This window comes from Pristiophorus japonicus, chromosome 20 (assembly GCF_044704955.1).
Source record: "Pristiophorus japonicus isolate sPriJap1 chromosome 20, sPriJap1.hap1, whole genome shotgun sequence".
Classification (NCBI taxonomy): Eukaryota; Metazoa; Chordata; class Chondrichthyes; family Pristiophoridae; genus Pristiophorus; species Pristiophorus japonicus.
This window is the reverse complement of record NC_091996.1, coordinates 92093280-92106812: the sequence shown is the minus strand read 5'-3', so window position 1 is coordinate 92106812 and position 13533 is coordinate 92093280. Positions and strand designations below refer to the sequence as shown.

Genomic DNA, 13533 nt, shown 5'->3' with positions numbered 1-13533 from the left:
CAGCACAATCGATGACACCTGACCTTCTCCCTGTTCACAAGTGACCCCCCGGCCCTCTCCGTGACCCCGGTCGGAGAAGGCGACTGCGTGGACACTGGGGAGGGGGATAGCAGCGGGTGGTTTGTGATGCTGCTGTGGGTGAAGAGCTGGCTCGGCGGGTTGTGGGGGACCGGTGGGGTGGGGGGGGGGGGGGGGCGCACCTAGCGACAGCAGGCCCTCCGCCCCCCCACCTCCCCAATCTCTCTGACACCGAGTTCCATCGGGGTTTCCACGGGTCCAGACAGCGGACTGCATGCGCATGACCTCACCCCCCCGACCTCTCTCTCCCACAGTGAGCAATGCAAGGCCGTGCTGTACTGCTCTGAAAACTGCCAGAGGCTGGACTGGAGCAAGAGCCCCGAGGACAGCAGCCATCGGTACTGGTGCCAGAAACTGCTGGAGTTCATGGACCACGGTGAGGCCTTGGCCGATTTCCCCTTCACCTACACCTCAGGTAGGCCCAACTCATCCTGTATCTAACCCCCTGTACCTGCCCTGGGAGTGTTTGATGGGACAGTGTAGAGGGAGCTTCACTCTGTATCTAACCCCCTGTACCTGCCCTGGGAGTGTTTGATGGGACAGTGTAGAGGGAGCTTTACTCTGTATCTAACCCCCTGTACCTGCCCTGGGTGTGTTTGATGGGACAGTGTAGAGGGAGCTTTACTCTGTATCTAACCCCCTGTACCTGCCCTGGGAGTGTTTGATGGGACAGTGTAGAGGGAGCTTTACTCTGTATCTAACCCCGTGCTGTACCTGCCCTGGGAGTGTTTGATGGGACAGTGTAGAGGGAGCTTTACTCTGTATCTAACCCCGTGCTGTACCTGCCCTGGGAGTGTTTGATGGGACAGTGTAGAGGGAGCTTTACTCTGTATCTAACCCCGTGCTGTACCTGCCCTGGGAGTGTTTGATGGGACAGTGTAGAGGGAGCTTTACTCTATCTAACCCCCTGTACCTGCCCTGGGAGTGCTCCCACTCCGGATTTCTCGCTGACTCCCCCTGGGCAGTGCGCGCGCAGTGGTCGAGCAGGATATTGTCACCGGTTGTCTCAGGCCAGGTGACAAACGGCCCCTGGGGGAAGCGGGAGGTGGGGGTGAGGTGGAACTATACCGCCGGTGCAATCAGCCGCTCCAGCAGAGGTGGTGGAGAGGTGCGGGTACGGGGAAGTTGAGATTATAGCGGCTGCTTGCTTCGAGCGGAGCCTGGCTAACTTCTTCTCTGTTGGTCTGCAGAGGTCACCAGCGAGGTCTTCGACCGCGAGCTGTTCCTTACCCGCCACGAGCTGAACTCGGGCTACTGGCTGGGGGAGAGCATGTTGGTGTCGGGATACAAGGTGGAAAAGCACAACTCCTTCGAAATGGACACCATCCCAGAGTTCCTGAAAGGTGCGTCCTCCCCTCAGACCGTAGCCAGCTCACCTTGCACAGGTGGGTGCGACCTTTGCCCTGCGACAGGTGGTCCTGACCTATGCCCTGTGACAGGTGGGCGTGGCCTTTGCCCTGCGACAGGTAGGCGCGAACTTTGCCCTGTGACTGGTAGGATTGACCTTTGCCCTGTGACAGGTGGATGCGGTGGGCGCGACTGTTGCCCTGTGACAGGTGGGCGCGACCTTTGCCCTGCGACAGGTGGGCGCGACCTTTGCCCTGTGACTATATCAGCCTTGGCCAGTTATTAATCTTATTATTGGGGTTCACCGATCTCACCATCTGGCTGCTGGCATTCCCATCCTGGCAACGCATCACCTTCACAACAGAAGAATTAGGAGCAGGAGTCGGCCATTCGGCCCCTTGAGCCTGCTCCACCATTCAATTAGATCATGGTTGATCTTTGATCTCAATTCCACTTTCCCGCCCAATCCCTCAATTCCCTTAATATCCAAAATTCCAGCGATCTCAGTCTTGAATATACTCAGAGACTGAGCCTCCACAGCCCTCTGGGGCAGAGAATTCCAAAGATTTACCACCCTCTGAGTGAAGAAATTTCTCCTCATCTCAGTCCTAAATGGCCGACCCCTTATCCTGAGGCTGTAATCCCTGGTTCTAGACTCCCCAGCCCGGGGGAAACATTCTCTCAGCATCTATCCTGTCAAATCCCCCCTGAATGAGATCCCATCACATTCTTCTAACACACAGAGAGTACAGGCCATATCTACTCAACCTCTCCTCACAGGGCAACCCTCTCATCCCAGGAATGGGTGGAGCTGCAGAATACCAAAGGACAGAAAATGCCAGTGGGAGTTGTGTACAGACCACCAAACAGTAGTAGTGAGGTTGGGGACAGCATCAAACAAATAATTAGGGATGCGTGCAATAAAGGTACAGCAGTTATCATGGGCGACTTTAATCCACATATTGATTGGGCTAACCAAACTGGTAGCAATACGGTGGAGGAGAATTTCCTGGAGTGTATTAGGGATGGTTTTCTAGACCAATATGTTGAGAACCAACTTGAGAGCTGGCCATCCTAGACTGGGTGATGTGTAATGAGATTGGACTAATTAGCAATCTTGTTGTGCAAGGCCCCTTGGGGAAGAGTGACCATAATACGGTAGAATTCTTTATTAAGATGGAGAGTGACACAGTTAATTCAGAGACTAGGGTCCTGAACTTGGGGAAAGGTAACTTCGATGGTATGAGACGTGAACTGACTAGAATAGACTGGCGAATGATACTTAAAGGGTTGACGGTGGATAGGCAATGGCAAACATTTAAGGATCGCATGGATGAACTTCAACAATTGTACATCCCGGTCTGGAGTAAAAATAAAACGGGGAAGGTGGCTCAACCGTGGCTAACAAGGGAAATTAAGGATAGTATGAAATCCAAGGAAGAGGCATATAAATTGCCAGAAAAAGCAGCAAACCTGAGGACTGGGAGAAATTTAAAATTCAGCAGAGGAGGACAAAGGGTTTAATTAGGAGGGGGAAAATAGAGTATGAGAGGAAGCTTGCTGGGAACAAAAAAACTGACCGCAAAAGCTTCCATAGACATGTGAAGAGAAAAAGATTAGTGAAGACAAATGTAGGTCCCTTGCAGTCGGATTCAGGTGAATTTATAATGGGGAACAAAGAAATGGCAGACCAATTGAACAAATACTTTGGTTCTGTCTTCACAAAGGAAGACACAAATAACCTTCTGGAAATACTAGGGGACCGAGGGTCTAGTGAGAAGAAGGAACTGAAGGAAATCCTTATTAGGCGAGAAATTGTATTCGGGAAATTGATGGGATTGAAGGCCGATAAATCCCCGGGGCCTGATAGTCTGCATCCCAGAGTACTTAAGGAAGTGGCCCTAGAAATAGTGGATGCATTGGTGATCATTTTCCAGCAGTCTATCGACTCTGGATCAGTTCCTATGGACTGGAGGGTAGCTAATGTAACACCACTTTTTAAAAAGGGAGGGAGAGAGAAAACAGGTAATTATAGACCAGTTAGCCTGACATCAGTAGTGGGAAATGTTGGAATGAATTATTAAAGTTGAAATAGCAGCGCATTTGGAAAGCAGTGACAGGATTGGTCCAAGTCAGCATGGATTTATGAAAGCGAAATCATGCTTGACAAATCTTCTGGAATTTTTTGAGGATGTAACTAGTCGAGTGGACAGGGGAGAACCAGTGGACGTGATGTATTTGGACTTTGAAAAGGTTTTTGACAAGGTCCCACACAAGAGATTGGTGTGCAAAATTAAAGCACATGGTATTGAGGGTAATGTACTGACGTGGATAGAGAACTGTTTGGCAAACAGGAAGCAGAGAGTCGGGATAAACGGGTCCTTTTCAGAATGTCAGGCAGTGACTAGTGGGGTGCCGCAGGGCTCAGTGCTGGGACCCCAGCTATTTACAATATACATAAATGATTTAGATGAAGGAATTGAGTGTAATATCTCCAAGTTTGCAGATGACACTAAGCTGGGTGGCAGTGTGAGCTGTGAGGAGGATGCTAAGAGGCTGCAGGGTGACTTGGACAGGTAAGGTGAGTGGGCAAATGCATGGCAGATGCAGTATAATGTGGATAAATGTGAGGTTATCCACTTTGGTGGCAAAAACACAAAGGCAGAATATTATTTGAATGGCGGCAGATTAGGGAAAGGGGAAGTGCAACGAGACCTGGGTGTCATGGTACATCAGTCATTGAAAGTTGGCATATAGGTACAGCAGGCGGTGAAGAAGGCAAATGGTATGTTGGCCTTCATAGCGAGGGGATTTGAGTATAGGAGCAGGGAGGTCTTACTGCAGTTGTACAGGGCCTTGGTGAGGCCTCACCTGGAATATCGTGTTCAGTTTTGCTCTCCTAATCTGAGGAAGGATGTTCTGGCTATTGAGGGAGTGCAGCGAAGGTTCACCAGACTGATTCCCGGGATGGCAGGACTGACATATGAGGAGTGACTGGACCGTCTGGGCCTGTATTCACTGGAGTTTAGAAGGATGAGAGGGGATCTCATAGAAACATATAAAATTCTGACGGGACTGGACAGGTTAGATGCAGGAAGGTTGTTCCCGATGTTGGGGAAGCCCAGAACCAGGGGACACAGTCTAAGGCTAAGGGGTAAGCCATTTAGGACCGAGATGAGGAGAAACTTCTTCACTCAGAGAGTGGTGAACCTGTGGAATTCTCTACCACAGAAAGTTGTTGAGGCCAGTTCATTGGATATATTCAAAAGGGAGTTAGATATGGCCCTTACGGCTAAAGGGATCAAGGGCTATGGAGAGAAAGCAGGAAAGGGGTACTGAAGTGAATGATCAGCCAAGATCTTATTGAATGGTGGTGCAGACTTGAAAGGCTGAATGGCCTACTCCTGCACCTATTTTCTATGTTTCTATGAAACAGGAAAGGTCTCTGGGCCCAGTTACCACCTCCACTGTGGGCAAGGGCTTGAAACAGGAATGACCAAACTATGAGCTTAAGGCGCGAACTTCAATAGCGGAGTGACGTCACCCAGTAAATATCGGTCTAATCTCACCCACAGGAAACACGGTATGCGACAGTTGACCCCTCTCCCCACACTCACCTCTCTGCCCCCGCCCCAACCACACTCTCTGCTTCACTGTCCATCCCCTCTCACCGACTCCCCAGCTCAGGTCCCCATCGGGGGAAAAATCCCCTGACCTTCGACCCCAAACCCACCTCGCTCACAGCCGACACTCAGTGTCTGCACTGCTCGATATCATCTCCATTCCTTCCTGGCATTCGTTCCCTGAATAATAAAAAACAAAGATTTGCATTTATATAGCGCCTTTCACAACCACCGGACGTCCCAAAGGGCTTTACAACCAATGAAGTACTTTTGAAGTGTAGTCACTGTTGTAATGTGGGAAACGCAGCAGCCAATTTGTGCACAGCAAGCTCCCACACTCAGCAATGTGATAATGACCAGATAATCTGTTTTTCTGTTATGTTGATTCAGGACTAAATATTGGCCCCAGGACACCGGAGATAACTCCCCTCCGACAGTGCGGCGCTCCCTCAGCACCACCCCTCCAACAGTGCGCGCTCCCTCAGTACCGCCCCTCCGACAGTGCGGTGTTCCCTCAGTACTGCCCCTCCGACAGTGCGGCGCTCCCTCAGTACCGCCCCTCCGACAGTGCGGCGCTCCCTCAGTACTGCCCCTCCGACAGTGCGGTGTTCCCTCAGTACTGCCCCTCCGACAGTGCGGTGTTCCCTCAGTACTGCCCCTCCGACAGTGTGGCACTCCCTCAGTACCGCCCCTCCGACAGTGCGGGGCTCCCTCAGTACCGCCCCTCCGACAGTGCGGTGTTCCCTCAGTACTGCCCCTCCGACAGTGTGGCACTCCCTCAGTACTGCCCCTCCGACAGTGCGGCGCTCCCTCAGCACTGCCCCTCCGACAGTGCGGCGCTCCCTCAGCACTGCCCCTCCGACAGTGTGGCACTCCCTCAGTACTGCCCCTCCGACAGTGCGGCACTCCCTCAGTACTGCCCCTCCGACAGTGCGGCGCTCCCTCAGTACTGCCCCTCCGACAGTGCGGCGCTCCCTCAGTACTGCCCCTCCGACAGTGCGGCACTCCCTCAGTACTGCCCCTCCGACAGTGCGGCGCTCCCTCAGTACTGCCCCTCCGACAGTGCGGCGCTCCCTCAGTACTGCCCCTCCGACAGTGCGGCGCTCCCTCAGTACTGCCCCTCCGACAGTGCGGCGCTCCCTCAGTACTGCCCCTCCGACAGTGCGGCACTCCCTCAGTACTGCCCCTCCGACAGTGCGGCGCTCCCTCAGTACTGCCCCTCCGACAGTGCGGCGCTCCCTCAGTACTGCCCCTCCGACAGTGCGGCCCTCCCTCAGTACTGCCCCTCCGACAGTGCGGCACTCCCTCAGTACTGCCCCTCCGACAGTGACAACCAAACGGCTCTCCGCCCGGGACCATCGCAGCCTCCGTCACGTGTCCTCTGCTGTTTTACAGAGCGGACCAATCCATACGACCCACTGAGGAAGGAGGGCGCTATCCTGTTACAGGACGTCCCGATTGAACCGGCCAATGTGAAGGTGCCGTTCGGTGAGTACATCTCAGCCGCACATCGTCAATTGGGGCAACGACCAGTCTGTTGGCACAACCCACACCAGGGCCCGGCAAAGGAAGGTTCCGGCAGTCCGTTAGTGAGCTGCGTCATCCACCTGCCTCTCCCTCCGTCTCCTCCCTCCATCTCCTTCCTCTGCTCTCTCCCTCCGTCTCTCTCCATCCATCTGTCTCTCCCTCCATCTCCCCTCCCTCCGTCTCTCCTCCTCTGTCTCTCTCCCTCCATCGCCTCCCTCCATCTACCCTCCATCTCCCCTCCCTCCGTATCATCTCCCTCCCTCCGTCTCATCTCTCTTCATCTCTCTCCCTCTGCCTCTCTCGCTCCGCCTCTCTCCCTCCATCTCTCTTCCTCCATCTCCAACCTCCGTCTCTCTCCCTCAGTCTCTCTCCCTCCATCTCCCCTCCCTCAGTCCCTTTCCCTCTGTCAAGCCCAAGGACACTGACTCGGATTCGAACACTGCAACACTGACTCCCGCTACCTCAGTACAAACTGCAGCGGGTTCCTGGGACCCTCCGGCCTGTGATTCTACAACCACACCATGGGCGACCGGACGAACACGAACTTCAGTCTCCCCTCCTCAGCCTAACACTCCCTCAGTACTGCCCCTCCGACAGTGCGGCGCTCCCTCAGTACTGCCCCTCCGACAGTGCGGCGCTCCCTCAGTACTGCCCCTCCGACAGTGCGGCGCTCCCTCAGCCCTGCCCCTCCGACAGTGCAGCGCTCCCTCAGCACTGCCCCTCCGACAGTGCGGCGCTCCCTCAGCACTGCCCCTCCGACAGTGCGGCGCTCCCTCAGCACTGCCCCTCCGACAGTGCGGCGCTCCCTCAGCACTGCCCCTCCGACAGTGCGGCGCTCCCTCAGCACTGCCCCTCCGACAGTGCGGCGCTCCCTCAGCACTGCCCCTCCGACAGTGCGGCGCTCCCTCAGCACTGCCCCTCCGACAGTGCGGCGCTCCCTCAGCACTGCCCCTCCGACAGTGCGGCGCTCCCTCAGCACTGCCCCTCCGACAGTGCGGCGCTCCCTCAGCACTGCCCCTCCGACAGTGCGCCGCTCCCTCAGCACTGCCCCTCCGACAGTGCGGCGCTCCCTCAGTACCGACCCACTGACAGTGCGGCACTCCCTCAGTACTGCACTGGAATGTCAGCTTGGGTTGTGTGCTCAAGTCCCTGGAGTGGGACGCGACCCTCGACCTTCGGACTCCGAGGCGAGGGCGAGCTGCCCACTGAGCCATGAATGGGACCAAATTGAAGAAAATAACTCAAAAGATCCAAAGCTGTCCAACCTGAAATGACTTTTGTCTCTTCACAGTGACGTGGAAGTCTTATTATCAGTGGCGAGGGCTCGGCATCGACTCGCCTGTGGCTGTCCTGCTATCCTGCCCCCTCACCATCTACCACATCATCACCAGCCTCGTCCCCCTGCACTGTGAGTCAGCACTGCCTTACATCACAGAGCGAGGGTGTTCTTTACTGATGCTGCACATCACCACAGGGAGAGCTGTGTGTACTGAACTGTGTTACATAGGCCTCTCACTGTATAACACTGGGATACAGTACTGGTGGGTACAGGCCTCTCACTGTATAACACTGGGGTACAGTACTGGTGGGTACAGGCCTCTCACTGTATAACACTGGGATACAGTACAGGTGGGTACAGGTCTGTCACTGTAGAAACACTGGGGTACAGTACTGGTGAACAGGTCTGTCACTATATAACACTGGGATACAGTACTGGTGGGTACAGGTCTGTCACTGTATAACACTGGGGTACAGTACTGGTGGGTACAGGTCTGTCACTAACACTGGGGTACAGTACTGGTAGGTACAGGTCTGTCACTGTATAACACTGGGGTACAGTACTGGTGGGTACAGGTCTGTCACTGTATAACACTGGGGTACAGTTCTGGTGGGTACAGTTCTGTCACTGTATAACACTGGAGTACAGTACTGGGGGATACGGGTCTGTCACTGTATAACACTGGGGTACAGTACTGGTGGGTACAGGTCTGTCACTGTATAACACTGGGGTACAGTACTGATGGGTACAGGTCTGTCACTGTATAACACTGGGGTACAGTTCTGGTGGGTACAGGTCTGTCACTGTATAACACTGGGGTACAGTACTGGTGGGTACAGGTCTGTCACTGTATAACACTGGGGTACAGTACTGGTGGGTACAGGTCTGTCATTGTATAACACTGGGATACAGTTCTGGTGGGTACAGGTCTGTCACTGTATAACACTGGGGTACAGTACTGGTGGGTACAGGTCTGTCACTGTATAACACTGGGGTACAGTACTGGTGGGTACAGTTCTGTCACTATAACACTGAGATACAGTGCTGGTGGGTGCAGGGCTGTCAGTGTATAACACTGGGGTACAGTACTGGTGGGTACAGGTCTGTCACTATAACATGGGTACAGTACTGGTGGGTACAGGTCTGTCACTATAACATGGGTACAGTACTGGCGGGTACAGGTCTGTCACTGTATAACACTGGGGTACAGTACTGGTGGGTACAGGTCTGCCACTGTATAACACTTGGGGTACAGTTCTGGTGGGTACAGGACTGTCACTGTATAACACTGGGGCACAGTACTGGTGGGTACAGGTCTGTTACTGTATAACACTGGGGTATAGTACTGGTGGATACAGGTCTGTCACTGTATAACACTGGGGTACAGTACTGGTGGGTACAGGTCTGTCACTGTATAACACCGATACAGTACTGGTGGGTACAGGTCTGTCACTGTATAACACTGGGGTACAGTACTGGTGGGTACAGGTCTGTCACTGTATAACACTGGGGTACAGTACTGGTGGGTACAGGTCTGTCACTAACACTGGGGTACAGTACTGGTGGGTACAGGTCTGTCACTGTATAACACTGGGGTACAGTTCTGGTGGATACAGGTCTGTCACTGTATAACACTGGGGTACAGTACTGGTGGGTACAGGTCTGTCACTGTATAACACTGGGGTACAGTACTGGTGGGTACAGATCTGTCACTAACACTGGGATACAGTACTGGTGGGTACAGGTCTGTCACTGTATAACACCGGTACAGTACTGGTGGGGACAGGTCTGTCACTGTATAACACTGGGGTACAGTACTGGTGGGTACAGGTCTGTCACTGTATAACACTGGGGTACAGTACTGGTGTTCCCAATCCCCATCTCTCAGGGAGATACCTCTATGCACCATTTCACAAGTGCATTTCTCCACTTTTTAGTTCCAGAATTGAACATCCTCAACAAACAGTCGCTCAAAATCCACATCCTGGAAGCGCAAAAGCAGTTTGAGATACGGATGGTGTTCTGGGTGAGTGCCCCACTCCATAATCCCTCAACACTCCTGTCCCATCAAACACTCCCAGGGCAGGTACAGGGGGTTAGATACAGAGTAAAGCTCCCTCTACACTGTCCCATCAAGCACTCCCAGGGCAGGTACAGCACGGGGTTAGATACAGAGTAAAGCTCCCTCTGCACTGTCCCATCAAACACTCCCAGGGCAGGTACAGCACGGGGTTAGATACAGAGTAAAGCTCCCTCTGCACTGTCCCATCAAACACTCCCAGGGCAGGTACAGCACGGGTTAGATACAGAGTAAAGCTCCCTCTACACTGTCCCCATCAAACACTCCCGGGGCAGGTACAGGGGGTTAGATACAGAGTAAAGCTCCCTCTACACTGTCCCATCAAACACTCCCAGGGCAGGTACAGGGGGTTAGATACAGAGAAAAGCTCCCTCTACACTGTCCCATCAAACACTCCCAGGGCAGGTACAGCACGGGTTAGATACAGAGTAAAGCTCCCTCTACACTGTCCCATCAAACACTCCCAGGGCAGGTACAGCACGGGTTAGATACAGAGTAAAGCTCCCTCTACACTGTCCCATCAAACACTCCCAGGGCAGGTACAGCACGGGTTAGATACAGAGTAAAGCTCCCTCTACACTGTCCCCATCAAACACTCCCGGGGCAGGTACAGGGGGTTAGATACAGAGTAAAGCTCCCTCTACACTGTCCCATCAAACACTCCCAGGGCAGGTACAGGGGGTTAGATGCAGAGTAAAGCTCCCTCTACACTGTCCCATCAAACACTCCCAGGGCAGGTACAGGGGGTTAGATACAGAGTAAAGCTCCCTCTACACTGTCCCATCAAACACTCCCAGGGCAGGTACAAGGGGTTAGATACAGAGTAAAGCTCCCTCTACACTGTCCCATCAAACACTCCCAGGGCAGGTACAGCACGGGGTTAGATACAGAGTAAAGCTCCCTCTACACTGTCCCATCAAACACTCCCAGGGCAGGTACAGCACGGGGTTAGATACAGAGTAAAGCTCCCTCTACACTGTCCCATCAAACACTCCCGGGACAGGTACAGGGGGTTAGATACAGAGTAAAGCTCCTCTACACTGTCCCCATGAGGGTGGAGGGGAGGGGTTGTGCGGAGTGTTGGCGGGGGCAGTTTGAGGGCAGGGAGTGCGGGAGGGGGCTGCCCCTGTGGGGGGGGGGGTTTCGGAGGCTGTCCCCCCGGTGAATGATGATGTTGTTCCCATTTCCCGTCGCCAGGAGCTGGCCGTCCTGTTGCCTCACGTCACGTTTGAGATCCATTTTGTTGGTGACGGTTTGCCGCTGGAGGTGGACAAACAACAGTTTAATCTACAGAGGAAGGTAGGCGGGGGTGAAATGTGAGGGGCCGAGGGGTGAGGGGGGGTGAGGGTCCGAGGGGGGGGGTGATTGGGTGAAGGGGTGAGGGGGCAAGGGGTGAGAAGAGGTGTGGGTTGAGGGGGTGAAGGGGCAAGGAAGTGAGGAGGTGAGGCGTGATGTGGCGCGGGGTGAGGGGGTGAGGGGTGAGTGGGCATGGGGTCAGGGGACGCGGGGTTCAGGGGCGAGGGGGCATCGGGTGAGGGGCCGAGGGGTGAGGGGGGTGAGGGTCCGAGGGGGGGGGGTGATTGGGTGAAGGGGTGAGGGGTGAGTGGGCATGGGGTCAGGGGACGCGGGGTTCAGGGGCGAGGGGTGAGGGGGCATCGGGTGAGGGGCCGGGGGTGAGGGGTCAGGAGGCGAGGGGTGTCGGACCGGGGGGGTGATGGGCCGGGGGGGTGAGGGGGCACTGCGTGAGGGACGTGGGGGTGGGGCTGTGAGGGGGACACTGCCTGAAAGGGCGGTGGGAGCAGATTCAGTCGTTACTTTCAAACAGGGGAACTGGATGAATAGTTGGAGGGGAAAATCTGATTGGATGTTAGCGGGAGGGATGATGAGCGGGCCGCTCACCCCCTCACCCCTGAGGCCAGCGCCGGGGGGCAGGGGGGGGGCTGCACGGATCAGGACTCTCACCGTGCCCCCCTCTCTGTCTCACCCCCGCAGGACGGCCAGGTTTGTGTAGTGAACCCCAACATTGGCGACGAGAGGAGTGACCGGAGGAACATTCGGATCAAGGTCTGCTCCAAACCCTACCACATGCTGCAGGGCCCCAAGGCCGACCTGGTGATCGGTGAGTGAGGGGGCTGGGAACCAGGCGGGCGAGGCAGCGCTGGGTGCGGGGTGGGGTGGGGGCGGGGCAGTGCTGGGGGCGGGGGGGGGGGCGAGGGGCAGGGGATGGTGGGGCGATGTGGCGCCGGGCAGGGAGCGGGCAATGACCGTTAATCGTATAACCAACCTCCGGGGTGATGGAGCCCTGGTGATTCACAATATGACTGAACCACCTTTGAACGTAGTTGTGTGAGGGAATACAGTGACTGTCAATGGCGGTGAACCTGTGGAATTCCCTGCCCCAGAGAGCTGTGGGGGCTGGGTCATTGAATATATTTAAGGTGGAGATAGACAGATGTTTGAGCGATAAGGGAGTGAAGGGTTATGGGGAGCGGGCGGGGAAGTGGAGCTGGGTCCATGATCAGATCAGCCGTGATCTCATTGAATGGCGGAGCAGGCTCGAGGGGCCGAATGGCCGACTCTTGCTCCTGTTATTATATTCTATGTACGATATAACCCCCTGACCCCCCACACAGTAATGATCAAAGTTTCCTGTCTGTGTTTTTAGGGTTCAACGTGGGGTTCGGACTGAGCGAGACGTGGCTGCGTTCTCTACCCAGACTGCAGGTGGGCCGGGACTGAGTTACACCCCAATCATTGCTTCCCCACGGAGCGATTCCTCCCCCTCCCCCTCGCTCACCCCCTCCCCTCCACCCTCTCTCACCCCCTCCCCTCCACCCTCTCTCACCCCCTCCCCCCATCTCCCCTCGCTCGCTCACCCCCCTCGCTCCCCCTCCCCCCTTGCTCACCCCCTCCCCTTCCCCCTCACTCATCCTCCCTTGCTCACCTCCACCCTGTCTCCCCTCGCTCGCTCACTCCCCTCCCCCTCGCTCCCCTCACCCCACCACCTCCCCCTCACTCACGCCCCTTCCCACCCCCCTCGCTCACGCCCCGCCCCTTCCCCTCGCTCGCTCCCCCCCTCGCTCCATACCCTCCCTCCTCCCCTCGATCACCCCCTGCTCAACCCCCCACCTCCCCCTCACTCACGCCCCTTCCCTCCCTCCTCGCTCACGCCCCTCCCTCGCTCGCTCCCCCCTCCCCTCGCTCACCCCCTCCCCTCCTCCCTCGCTCACTGGGGATGTTGGCCTGGGCGAGGACACTGATGTTGGTGCGTCTGTCCTCCCAGGAGATTTGCAGGATCTTGCGGAGACATCGTTGGTGATATTTCTCCAGCGACTTGAGGTGCCTTCTATACAACGTCCATGCCTCAGATCCATACAGGAGGGCGGGTATTACTACAGCCCTGTAGACCATGAGCTTGGTGGTAGATTTGAGGGCCTGGTCTTCAAACACTCTTTTCCTCAGGCGGCCGAAGGCTGCACTGGTGCACTGGAGGCGGTGTTGAATCTCTGCATCAATGTCTGCCTTTGTTGACAAGAGGCTCCCGAGGTATGGGAAATGGTCCACGTTGTCCAGGGCCGGGCCGTAAATCTTGATGACTG

At 55.5% G+C, this 13533-nt stretch overlaps 2 protein-coding genes across 3 annotated transcripts in view; both read left to right on the top strand.

Annotated features, from left to right (window-relative positions):
* Window positions 1-13533, top strand: part of LOC139232695 (profilin-1-like) — a 762729-nt gene that overhangs the window by 664520 nt on the left and 84676 nt on the right. The gene's annotated exons all lie outside the window — the stretch shown is intronic.
* Window positions 1-13533, top strand: part of LOC139232687 (zinc finger MYND domain-containing protein 15-like) — a 30348-nt gene that overhangs the window by 7526 nt on the left and 9289 nt on the right. The window contains exons 5-12 of the mRNA XM_070863156.1: window positions 333-493; window positions 1269-1421; window positions 6444-6536; window positions 7867-7983; window positions 9792-9880; window positions 11132-11233; window positions 11927-12053; window positions 12600-12658. Coding sequence (XP_070719257.1) covers window positions 333-493; window positions 1269-1421; window positions 6444-6536; window positions 7867-7983; window positions 9792-9880; window positions 11132-11233; window positions 11927-12053; window positions 12600-12658 — 901 coding nt within the window. The remainder of the gene's footprint in view (window positions 1-332; window positions 494-1268; window positions 1422-6443; window positions 6537-7866; window positions 7984-9791; window positions 9881-11131; window positions 11234-11926; window positions 12054-12599; window positions 12659-13533) is intronic.